The sequence below is a fragment of the Enhydra lutris genome, unplaced genomic scaffold (assembly GCF_002288905.1).
Source record: "Enhydra lutris kenyoni isolate GAN:26980312 unplaced genomic scaffold, ASM228890v2 scaffoldscaffold97, whole genome shotgun sequence".
In the NCBI taxonomy this organism is placed as follows: Eukaryota; Metazoa; Chordata; class Mammalia; order Carnivora; family Mustelidae; genus Enhydra; species Enhydra lutris.
The window spans coordinates 169442-181807 of record NW_019154181.1 but is presented as its reverse complement, the minus strand read 5'-3'; the positions used below and the strand labels follow the sequence as shown (position 1 = coordinate 181807).

The following is a 12366-nucleotide window of genomic DNA, read 5'->3' as shown; positions in this document are numbered from 1 at the left end:
CTCCCTCCCTGGGCCATAGGGTGGGGGGGCAGGGAGTGGGACAGCCTCCCTCCCTGGAACTAGAAACCCCAGGGGAAGGCTCTTCAGTGGGGAGAGGGGCATGTCTAAGAGCAGTAGCTGAGGAGACCTGACAGGACATCACAGCCTCTTCCTGGCAAACCCCGTCCGGCTGCTCGGCCGGCCCCGTGCTGAGTGCATGGCTGTGGCCTCAGGAGGCGGGAGCTGTGACGTGGGAAAGGATGGCAAAGTCCCCAGATCCTGATGCCACTGAGTTCTTGCTGAGAGACCTCAGCTAGGCCCCCAGTGCCTGTCAGAGCCTCGCCTTCCCCACCAGAAAGTGGGGGCTTTGCTGCCCATTTAAATAAAAGGCTGAACACCAGGGACCGGTACAGAAGAACGGAGCACGCCTGCCAAGCCTGCCTTCTCCCCTCCTTCTCACACCCATGGCTCCTTAACCTGAACTTCTTTCCTCGTCAGTAAAACGGGGGCCAGTGATCCGACTGGAGCAGGATGGTGGGGCGAGAACAGTCGCCCCCCCGCCCCGCCCAGGCCCAAGAGCCCCTGCACAGCTTCTAGAAGCAGTCCTGGAGCCCGCGCACTAGGTCACATCTTTTATTGAAATGTATGCCATGCAATCTGTTCAAGAGTTTGAAAAATAACAGAGGGAGCAGGTGTGGAGACCGGCCTCGGCCCAGACACCACCTGGAACAGGTCCTGAGTAGAAAAGGCACATGACTTACCACCTGGCTTGACTGGGCAAGAGAAAGTCCCCAAGCAAGACACGGCAGGAGCGCGCAGGGCCCGTGGGGTAATCTGTTTGCAGGGGGGCCGGGTGGCATCCCCACGCGTCCCCCCGCCCCTGCGGGTGGAAGCGGCCTACGTGACCTGCCTGCCGAGGAAGGGCTCCTGGAGCACCCGGGATGGGTGCGGGCGAGGTGGGAGCGCCACGGAGTAGCACCGGGGGGCTGGGGGGGGGGGGAAGGGGGGCGGTACAGGCTGGTGGAGGTGGGCTGGGGGCCCTAGGGTCTGTGTCTGCTGCAGACCAGGTCCCAGCCTTGGAGAGTAGGCTCTGCTGAACACTGGGGCCAGGCAGGCCACTGCGGGGGGGGCGGCGGGACTTAAGGCAGCCAGAGGTGAGGAGGCTCCAGGTGGCTCTTGCAGGAACTGGGGACAAGCTGTTCCCGGACCCAGGGCTGAGCCAGGTCCCCCAAAACCCTGCATGTCTCCTGGTTCAAGTACTGTTTTGTGTGCATGCTGGCCAGGTGTGGCATGTCACCTGTGGTTAAGAACACAGGTGCCGGCTGGGACCCGAGGAGGACTGGACCAGGGCTGCTTTCTTGATGCCAGCTGGCTGTCTGCTCTGGTTGGCCCTGCTTGCCCTAGGGGCCTCCCTGGGGTCCCGTGTGCTATGCTGTGGGGCACCCTCCTGGGGCCTGACCAGGAGCGCCCTAGGGCCAAGTGCCCTCCCGGAGCTGGTTTGTGTCACCCTATAGGCCACGGAAGGAAAAAGCACCAGTTTTCTCGGCTACTGGGCAGTTTTCATGACTGAGTCTATGTTTGGCCTTGGGAAGGCTTGTGTAGATGGGGAGAGGGAGGGGGAGGGGCCCCATAAGCCCCCTGCCCCAGGAGTCAGGGGGAGAAGGCCCGGGGCCACTCTTGGGCCTACAACCCACTCTTTCCTTGAGCTGCTCCAGGGATGGGACACCCCCAGCCTTTTGGAGGGGGCTCAGCAACTGAGTCCCAGAGTTCTTCCTGGCTGCCGGCAGAGGCCCAGGGGCACTTGTGGCTCCTCACTGTAGCCCTGTTGCAAACAGAACTGAGGAGCATGGTGGGCAAGGCGAGGCGTGCCTTCAGCCCTTGCGGATGGGAATTCTTAGAGGCCAGATTGGGGCTGGGAGCGAGCATACAGGAGGCCGTGAGGGTGCTGAGGATATTGCCCCTCCAGGGCTCAGGGACCCCTCACGGGTGGGCTGCAGGCACAGCCTGATCCAGCTGTTCCTGCCACTGGGTGGGAAGGGCTCTGTGCAAATGTCGACCAGGGGCTGCCGAGCTGCAGCGGTCATGGGGAGCTCGGTGCAGAGATTGGGAGCGAAGAGGTGAACACAGTGAGAAAGGGAGGGGTCCCCGTGGCAACCAGTTTCCCCCAGCACACACACTTCCCCAAGCCCACCCCCAGCCAGAGGCCTGGAGGGGACACGGTACCCCTGGGGATATGCTGTGAACCAATGTCTCAGCCCCTAAGGGACTCTGACTCCAGGGTCACCCTCCAGCCCCACAGAGAGGCAGGCATGGATTGGAAGGAGGGCACGGGAGGTCAGGACCCTGAGCCCTCCCCAGGTCACAAAGCCCGCGGAAGGAGGGGTGTTGGTGTGCACCTCCCAGGCCATGGCCAGGACTGCTGTCTGGGAGGGACCCTGGGATCCCAGTCAGGCAACAGGACATGTCGGACCACAAGCTAGCCACGAGAGAGAAAGGTGCTCCGATGTCCGATGTCCACAAAGGAAATCCCACCACATTACTGTTTCTTCCCCTTGGCGGTGAGGACGGTTTTGTGAGGACAGTGTGCCTCCCTCCCACCTGAGCTCCAAAGGGACCTCTGTGAGAAAGCGCACCCGCGGGGGACCAAGAGGCCGGTAAAAGAGGGGTGTCCCAGGGCTTGGTGCTCTGGTCGTGCCTGGGGCTGGCTCCAGGCAGACGGGGCAAAAAGGGATGGCGGCCACAGGGCATGGGGACCTTGACTTCCTGCACAGCTGACAGACGAGGGGGCAAGGAATTAAGGGAACAGGTACCGAGGAGAGAACACCCAGTGCTCCCTCCACCAGCCCCTGCACTGATGCATAGACCTGCACAGTGTCCCGTGCATGTGCATGTGTGCGCGCACATGTGCTCGTGTATGCACGGTCGGGCCGCGGGGGTGAGCAGTCCACGCATTCCAGGCTTTGCCCCTGAAGGAGGGTTGCCCCTCACTTGGGCCCACCCCCCAGTGCCGGGGTGCAGGAGCTGGGGGAAGGGAAGGGGCTGGTGGCAGCCCCTGGGAAGTTGGCACGCGAGGTTTCTTATTGCTCCTGTCCACTCAGGCAATCCCCTCCTCGCCGCACAAAGGACACAGCCCTAGGTGGTGGCAGAGGGGGCCCCAAACCAGCCCCCCTGCCGATCACAGAGCAGGGAACAGCAGGCGGGACCCAGACCGGCCACAGGGACAGCCCTGGCCACCCTCTGGTCCTGGCTGCTGGCCCCCGCTGGCCTGCCCACGAAAGGTGGGGGTGGCCCCGTGAGGAGCCAGCCAGTGTGTGTGGAGTGGGGTCCTCCGGGACCTCGGCTGCCCGGCTTCCCCTTCACCGCGGTAGCTGGACCACTGCCCGTCATCGGCCGGCAGCCTCTGGGGGCCACCGAGGAGCGTCCTTACAAAAATAACTCTGAGTCCATCCCCGGTGGGGAGCAGTTTTCCTGAGAGCACACAGAGGGCCGGGGTGAAGGCCGTGAGGAGAGGTCCGGCATGGAGGGTCCTGCCCCGCGGGGCCGGGGCTATGGCTGGAGGCGCTCCAGGTACTGCGGCAGGGGGTTCTCCTTGACGTACTTCTGAATGTACCAGCACGTGAGATGTGCCTTCAGGTCCTCCTCCACTACAAAGTCCAGAGCAGCCTGGCGGCCGGGGCAGAGAGAGCAGTGGTCAGTGCCTGCAGCCCGCAGCCCGGCCCCCATACTCTCCCTGGTGCTCCCCTCCAAGGGTGGGAGCTGGCGCCTGCGGGCCGAGGGACGTGCTGCCGCCACCCTCCTTTTGCAGTGGGGGAAACCAAGGTACAAAGCTGGGATACACTGCCCGTGGCCACACGACACCGAAGTGGACCAGGGGCCCGGGGAGGGCAGTCTGCACACAGGCAGCCCAGTGAACCCAGCAGCAGTGCGGGCTCTGTATGTCTTGAAAGACATCAAGCAGACACTAAACCAAAGAAGCCCCAGCCCTGCGCCACATCTGGTCTGCCCTGCACCCCACCTGCGAGGCCTGGCAGCCAGCGCTCCCACCCCGTCCGATCTCAGGGCCTCTGTACTCACAAGGCCTACAACTCTGTTGCCCTCACTCTCCCATGGCCACTCCTTCGATGCCTTGTCCTGGAACCTTACCCTCTGGCTGGGTAAAGTTCCCTGCACCTAGCAGAGGTCACACTTGGGTATGATAGGGCTCGCACAGCCGCTCATGGGCGGGGGGCCATGATGAGGATACCGCCACGTGGCCTTCATCATGCCTGTGGCTGTTCTCACCATGGACAGCGAGGGCAAGCTTGGGGTCCCCCTGCCCCAGTGCCTTGCAGGACGTCCTGCACATAGTTGGCGTTTAATAAGTGCTTGCTGAAACAAAGTGGAGGATGGCCTGGGTGGGGTTGGCTGGTCTGATGAGAGGGGAGCAGCATTTACTGAGCACCTACCAGGGACCCTGTGCTTACATGCCGGCCAGTTTGAACCTCCAACTCCACACGCCCGAGCAGGCCTTGTTGCGTCTCACCGTCCACACCCCATCTCAGGGCTCACAACCTGAGATCCTCGAAAGACAAGATTCCAGGCTATTCTCCCATTTCATAGAAGAAGAAACGGAAGGCCCCAGGAGGCAGCAGAGGCCACATGGTGAATGCATTTCATGCCCTCGGCAGGCAGGACTCAGGGGAGACATGGACAGGGGTGTCTGGTAGATCCCACAGCTGGCCAAGGCTCCCCAGAATCAGGGAGGGGTGCACCCAGCTTCACGGCCTGCCTCCCCTCTCCCCAGGTCAGTAACTCTCAGACTTTCCTGAGTTACAATCCCCAGAGAGCAGCACAGAGGCTGGGTCCTGTTTCAAGGAAGAGGACAGCTATGTCTGCCATACCCTGGGAGCCTGGGGGCACAGCTACAGGAGGGCAGAGGGGAGAGGAGGGACGAGGCCCGAGTTGGGGGTGGACGTGGGTAGAGCAGGCAGAGGGAAGAACAGGGGCCTGGAGCAGCCCCCAGTGCCATGCACGGAAGGCCATTCTCTGTCACCTTCCCCGCATTAAGCCCACACCCGCTTTCCAGCCAGCCTGGGTTTTGGGGATGGAGGGCTCGGGGGCGAGAAACAGGGCGCAAGCCACTGTACTCGGACATTCCTTTATGAGGTCGTTCTATCGGGGTTTAATGAGCACCTATTACTCATGTGCCAAGCCCTGGCCAGTGAGCTCCTGACATCCAGCAGGTGTCTGCAGCCCTGGAGGCTTAGCCCTACGGAACCCAAGGCCTGGGCCCACACTGGCTGCCCCCTGCTTCGGAGGAGCAGGGGCGGGGAGGGCAGAGTGTGCCGCCAGCAGCTGCCCATTCGCAGCTGTAACATGTGGCCGAGCCGGCACCGTTGTCAGCACTCCAGCCATGACACAGACCCGGGTCAGCCCCCAGGGCCATGGTTTCGCCACATGTGGGGGCAGCCCCCTCCCCCCAGCCTACCTTAGCCAGGTGCTTGGCGATGCCACGCCCACGGTAGGCGTCGGGGACCTCGGTGTGCTGCAGGTCCACGATCCGCTTGCCCACATACTCGTAGAGCAGGACGGCCCGGTCATGACATCCTGCGGAGGGACCGTGGAAAACAGGTGAGGCTCAGCACATGCTCGGGGCGTAAGGCAGGCAAATAGAGGGACGGGTGTTTGGGGCCAGGCTGCCAGTGTTGGACCTAGAATGACCTCTCTGTGCCTCAGTTTCCTCATCCATAAAGTGGGGGCTATAATAACGCATCCCCCATCGTGTTTGGAACGGAGGTCATCTCTGCACAATGTTAAGATTAGTGCCTAGAGCATGTTGGCCTTTGCTGTTGTAATTACCATCAGCGCACATCATCCCCCCACCCGCTGTCCTATCTGTCCATCTGTCCCTTCACCCCTGTATCTAACCATTCCTTTCAACAGATGTTTATGGAGCCTCAGGCACTGTTTCTGATACTGGGACTCAGAGGCAAACAAGCCAGACAAAGAGCCTTGCCCTCATGGAACTGACTAGAAGAGGAGATAGAGGACAAACAAGAAAAGCAAGTTACTGTGCAGCCTGGCAGAGGGTGGGGCAGGGGTGGAGGGAGTGCTGGCTAGAAACAGGAAGGAGCAGAGGGAGTCAGCCATGGGATGTCTGGGGGAACCCTGTTTTGTCAGGGGGAACAGCCAGTGCAAAGGCCCTGAGGCAGGAGTGGGTCAGATGTGTTTGAGGGACAGGGAGGTGGCTGGGGTGGCTGGAGCAGTGTGGGCAAAGGGGAAGGCGGGGGTGAGGAGGGCAGGGAGGTGACAGGATCAGGTGCTGTAGAGATGGTAAGTCATTGTGAGCAGGGAGCGAAGAGGGCCCTGGGCAGAGGGGGAACAGAAGGTGACTCAGGATTTCATGGGAATCCCTCTGGCTGCCCTGAGGGCAGACCCAGGGCAGGCACAGGAAGACCAATGAGACGGCTGATACACTAGCCCAGGTGAGTGATGATGGGAACCCAGTCGCAGGCAGAGGCACTGGGGTTCAGGCAGGCATCAGACTCGGATGGTGCTGTGACGGTGTAGCCGGCAGGATCTGCCGGGGACCTGGACGGGGCAAGTGAGAAAGAGCTCAGGACAACTCCCCGGCTTACCGCTGCAGGCCACTGTAAATGTATGAAGGAAAAAGTAAAGTGGGTTGGGGGCGACACAGGGCCATTTAGCCAGAGGCAGTCCAGGGAGACCCCCTCCAAGAAAACCTCAGAGTTGGGGGGGTGCCTGAGGAAGGGGCAGGCTGAGGACAGGGTTAGTGGAAAGGCCCTGAGGTTAGAAAACACAATTTACTGGCTCTAAAAGAAAACATGGCAATGCCAAGTGTCTTTAATTTTTAAAAGCAAATAGTCTTTCACGTGTTTTGACTTTAAAGCTTCCTAGAGTTTGCTCCTCAGTGCTGCCTGGGCTCCCAGCCTACAGAGAGCGTGGAAGGCTGATAGGCCAAGAGAGATCAATGACCAGACCAGGGTCTTACAGCAAATCAGACACGGCAACAGGCTCCCATCCCATGTGGGAGGCTTTCTGTCTCTCCCCAAAGCTCCAGGAGCAGGCTGCAATTCATCTTCCCATTTCCAGATGGGAAACTGAGCTCCAGAGATCCAAGGGCGACCATGAGTCCAGGTGAAGCCGGTACCCAGGCCTCCTGACCCTCAGCCTGGTTCTCTTTCTGCCCCACCTCAACAAGCCTCCTCTCCCCTGCCTCCAGGCCTTTGCCTCCACGCTTCTTTCTGCCTGGAACGCCCTTTCCCCTTCTTGGCCCCAGTCCCGCCTCCTCCCCACGCCTCTGGATCCCCAGTGTCTCCTCCTGACGTCCCCACTGTGGCTCTGTGTTGGCCTCCGCTACTGCTACCTGCCCAGCTGTGTCGCTTGGGACTTGGCTCCTGCATCTGTACGAGGGCACGAATTCAGCTCACCCAGCACAGGAGAGCAGAGATCAGGAAGCTATTTTGGGCCTGAGCTGGTCACCAGTCCCGGAAGGAGCTGCTGCCTGACTGGCGTGGCCATTTAAGGACCCCCGAACCCAAGGAGGGTCTACTGGGTGGTAGGCAGGGTTCAGAGTGCTGTGCCTGCAGTCCATGAAGAAAACGGCCTCCCCTTTCTTAATGGAGGAAGCCGGATAAACAATACCCTCCTAATAACAGAACCTTGAAGGTGTTAAGCTGGAATAGAGCAGAGAAGGCAAATCCCATCTTAAATGGAGTCTACAGGGAGGCCTCTTTTGAGCAAAGACCTGGAGGTGGCGAATGAGCCGATCTAAAAGGAGATGTGGGGGATGACCAGTCCAGGTGCCAAGGACAGCATGTGCAAAGGCCCTGAGGTGGAATGTCTGAGGATCAGTGAATGGGTGGGGCTGAACCCAAATGAGGGCAGGACAGCAGTAGGAAGCCACGCTGGGATCCTGGCTTTCCCGGGCTGGCCTTCGGGGAGATGACAGGCAGCTCACACCTGTGGGGCCCTGCCACGCTGTCCTGTGCTCAGCTCTCTGAACAAGCTATTTCCACAACACAATCTTACAAAGTGGGTAAGAGTCTTACAGCCCTGTTTACAGATGGGGAAACTGAGGCCCTAAGAGGCAGTTGTACAGCCTGTTAGCACGTGCGGATGAGCTCACTTAGAGTTTTCTGGCTGAAAGAAATACAAAAAGGCATCTGGGGTCACCAGGATGGACGTGGGCTACGTGTGAGGGGAAAAGCTCTCTAGTGAACCCTGCCGGTGACCAGGTCACAGCACTCTACATGGGGAGGTACCAGACCCTTAGTGGACTATCTTGGTGCCCTGGGCCTATGGCCCCACACCAATTCTGGCCTTAGAAGGGTAGCAAAGGTCACCTTGCCCCAATCACCCACACCTGACATGGCCCAATCCACTCCCATCCAAGTGCAAGGGGCCCGAGCCAGCACGGCTGGGTGGCACCGAGGGCAGAGCCTGGGGGTTTACCCAGGCAAGTCCATCCCCACATGGAGTGAGGCCCCTCCCCGCACCATGCATCCTCTCCCAACCTCCCTGCTCAGGAACACTGCTCTAGGCGGGCATCATGGGGCACTTGTGGGGTGGCAACATGGGGTCATGTAGGGGCCTCGTATCCAGGACTGGGATCTGAAAGCCACGAGATTGGTGCTTTGCTTTCAGTCCTGCTGCCTTTGGGGATGCCGAAGAAGGTCAAAAGTACCTACTAACTCTCTGGGGCCTCAGTCTTCCCATCTGCAACATGGGGGCAGGGAGGATGCGGAAAGCACCAGGACCCTAAGACCCCCAGATGACCCTCCTCCCTGTAGCATGTGGGACAGTCAGCCCTGGCTTAGATGCCTCCTGGCTGTGTGCCCCGCTTTCCCCACCTATGACATGGTAAGGCACAATCTAGTGTTTTAAAATATGGGTGTAGGCAACAGGCCTGGGCTCCAGCATCTCACACTCCACGTCAGTAAGAGCCATCCATACTTCCTTCTCCATCTATCCAGGACTGGGACATTTCTCCCCAGCCCTGCTCACGATGTCTGGACTAGTGCAGTAGTTACCTCCCTGCTCTGTCTTGCCCCACACAGTCTGCTCCCCTGGGAGCAGTCAGAAGGACCCTGGGATATCCCCGTCCAGCCTCTGCTCAGGACCTTCCCAGGCACCCACCTCAGTGGGAGTCAAAGCCAAGTCCTCACTACGGCTTTTGTGGCCCCCGTACCACCGGCCCCCCATGACCTCTTAACCTTATCTGCTGCGATCGTCCAGCCCCCTCTTCTCCATTACTCCACTCTCTGTTGCTCTGGATACACACCAGGCAATGGAAGGCCTCTGGTCCCACTGCTTCTTCCTCGTGGCATGTGCTTCCCACTGGAGCTCTCCCCTCCTTGCCTCTTTTAGGTCTTTACTTAACTGGCACCTTCCCAGAGTGACCCTCCCCGACACCTAATTCTAAATAGCAGAACTTTCCCGGCATGCCCTTCTGCTGCCCTGCTTTATTCTCACCAGGCCCTGGCTTTCTAGGACACTACACTTTATTTAGTGTCTGTCACCCCTCTGGACCGTCAGTCTGAGTATTCAGCACCAAGGGCAATGCTTGGCACGTAGTAGGTGCTTAGTAAGGACGGGTGGCATGAACCCCAATTCTTCCACCTCCAAGGTACAGGACCCTGAGCAACTGGGTCACTTTCCTGTGTCTCGGTACCCTCATCTGTAGAACAGGAAGAGCAGTTTCCCCTCACCCAGACCCACCCACATGCCCACAGCCCGCCTGGAACACAAGGACTTCAACGCAGCTGCTCCAACCCTGCCCTCACCCACAACCAGAACTTGCTGGAAGCTTATCAGCACAGCCCTTGCCAGGGGGATGCCCCGGGGCCCGCCCTGGGAGTATTGGGGCTGCTTTGGCTCTTAGCCGAAGCATTTACCTCTCTCCATGGGTACTATAAGCCTATCTTTAGGGCCTGCCCTGCGGTTTGGGAGACACTATGACACACTGTTCCCCTCTCCAGCTGAGGCAGGATGGGGCCTAGACACCGATGAGCTCCCCCAACTCCCCAAATACACATCTAGACCCCACCTTCCAGGCTGGAGAGAAGTTGGTGGCCTCCCACTCCTCCCTGGGCTTGGGTGGGGGATCCCCAGTCCATTTTATAGGTAGCCATTTGGGGAAGGGAAGGAGACAAGTTTAGAAACATGGCGAGACAAGTCCAGCCTTCGCCACAGCCAATTCTAGAGGGGGGCTGTCCTTTGGCTATACTGATTCGCCAAAAAAAAAAAAAAAAAAAAAAAAGGAAAACCCCAAACATTCCCATTTTCTTCTGTCTCTGTGAATGTATGGAGGAGCCTCTTGAGCCGCGAAGGGAACCAGAGGCCTCTCTGGAGCCTCAGAAAGTAAGATGGGAAAAACCACAAGGACCCTCCACACAAGAATGGCCAGCCCTGAGTGTCAAGGTCAGTAGGGCCACGGTGAGCACCACGGTGGTGGAAGGACTTGCGTTCACATGGAAGAACGCTGTGTAGGATCTGTCGGGCCCAGGTTTGAGCTCTGGCACTTTGTGATACAGGGCAAGTCACTCCTTCCCTCTGGTTCAAATCTCAGTTTGCTCATCTGTAATGGGGGGTGAAAATGCCCTCATCACAGGGATGTTTTAACAGGGAGGTGGTGGGGCCTGAGAAACATCGGTGCCCCAACCTCAGCCCCTCCTGACTACGTCCAAGGGCAGGCTGGACAAGCCCAGTTTCAGGGGTCAGACCAGGTGGGATCCTGCCCCACCTCTGCCCTAACTCACTGCCTGACCTCCCGCAAGCCTTTCCCTTTCGTGAGGCTCTGCCTTCCCTTCTCGGAAATGGGCACGATGGCCTCTAAGGGGCCTGTCTGCCACTGGGGGCCCAGCTGGGAGGGAAGAAAAAGTTATTAATGTGGAGGGGGACGCACAAGGAGTTCTTGATCCTGGACTTTATAATTCTGTTTTTTTTTTTTTATCCCCTGGACCTCTTAGGGAGAGGGGGCATGCATTAGTAAGTGCTGGAAACTTTCTTTACAGGAAATGAAGACTTGACTCTGCTTTCTGGTTTTAAAAAACAACCACCGGTCCTTGCTGAGTAGCACTTGCTGTGCGCCACTGGCACTCTTCTAAGCCTTCTCTACTCTCAGGACAGCATTTCATCCCTACAACCGGGACAGGTGTGCACTACTCTCCCATTGCCGAGATGGAGAAACTGGGGCACACAGAGATGAGGCAACTTGTCCAATGGGGCTGATGGGGACACCTTCCCCTCTACAGTGCCCACCCACTGAGGCAGACACCCCTCTCTCCCTCTACCCCGGGTCTGCCCGGAAGATTCCCCCAACCAGGTGCAGAAAAGCCAAAGTTCCCAGAGACGGCAAGAAGCCATTTAGCACCCGGGGAAAGGGAGGAGGTCACCATTGACCTACTCTCCAGGATCTACAAGAACAGCCCTCAGGGGGTGTCCAACACCGGAAAACTGCCCCGCTTGCGCAGGTGCGGGTCCCCTGTGGCTTGAAGCCGGGAGCTGGAGGCAGAGGACCCGAGCTGGCCCCACCATCTACCTCCACCTTCCCCGGGGGTCCCCTGCCCGCCGGCCCGGGGTGCTCCGCGTGGGCGCGCCTCTCACGGGCAGCCCGCTCCTCCCAGCCCCGCCAGTCGGCCGCGCCCCCTCCTAGCCCGCGAGCGCAGCCCGGGGCCTACTCCCGGAGCACCCGGCAGAACAGCAGCGGAACCGCGGCCGCCGGAGGCCACCCCGCGGCGCGCACTCGCGACGCCCCTCCCGGGCTGCGGAGAGGGGGCGCGCGCCCCAGCTAGGGGGCGGCCTCGGCGGGCCCCGCTCGCTCGCTCGCAGACAAAAGGCGGGGGCGGGCCGGACGCCGCGTTACCGTTGAGCCGGACGGTGAACTGGCGGCGTCGGCGGTCGTGCTCCACGCGGATGGGGCAGCCCTGCTCCAGCGCGCCCAGCGGCACGGCGGCCGCCGAGTGCGCCATCTGCGCGCGGGGCAGCGCCGGGTAGCGGCCGCTGGGACCTTCGGCCCGCGCCGGCTCGGCGAGAGCAGGGCGCGCGGAGAGGTGCGCGGGCCCGCGGCGGCGGTGGTGGCGGCGGCGGCGGCGGGGACGGGGGCGCGGGGCTGCCGGCAGCTGACGGCCGGGAGACCGCAGGCGGCGGCACAGAAACTGACACTCGGCGGCGGCCTCGGCGGCGGCAGCAACAAAAAAAGGAGGGGGGGCCAGGAAATCAGCTGTGAGGTCACGTGCGGCGCGCAGCCAGTGGGCGCGCGACCTTTTTGTTTTGATACATTCCATTCGACTCTTAAAGGGGCCGTGCGCCTCCCTGGCCGCGTTCCACTCGTTGCTCCAAACAAAACAACGCTAGTCGCTTCTGCGCCTGGGACAGTTTTCCCTC

General features: G+C 60.3%; 1 protein-coding gene across 1 annotated transcript; it reads right to left on the bottom strand.

Annotated features, from left to right (window-relative positions):
• Positions 1-598: 598 nt before the first annotated feature.
• LOC111139234 (N-acetyltransferase domain containing 1) lies at positions 599-12026 on the bottom strand. Its single transcript, XM_022491447.1, has 3 exons — positions 11846-12026; positions 5447-5565; positions 599-3642 (listed from the first exon to the last, which is right to left on the bottom strand). The coding sequence occupies exons 1-3, from the start codon at positions 11949-11951 to the stop codon at positions 3526-3528; spliced, it is 342 nt and encodes a 113-aa protein (XP_022347155.1). The 5' UTR covers positions 11952-12026; the 3' UTR covers positions 599-3525.
• Between the last annotated feature and the right edge of the window lie 340 nt (positions 12027-12366).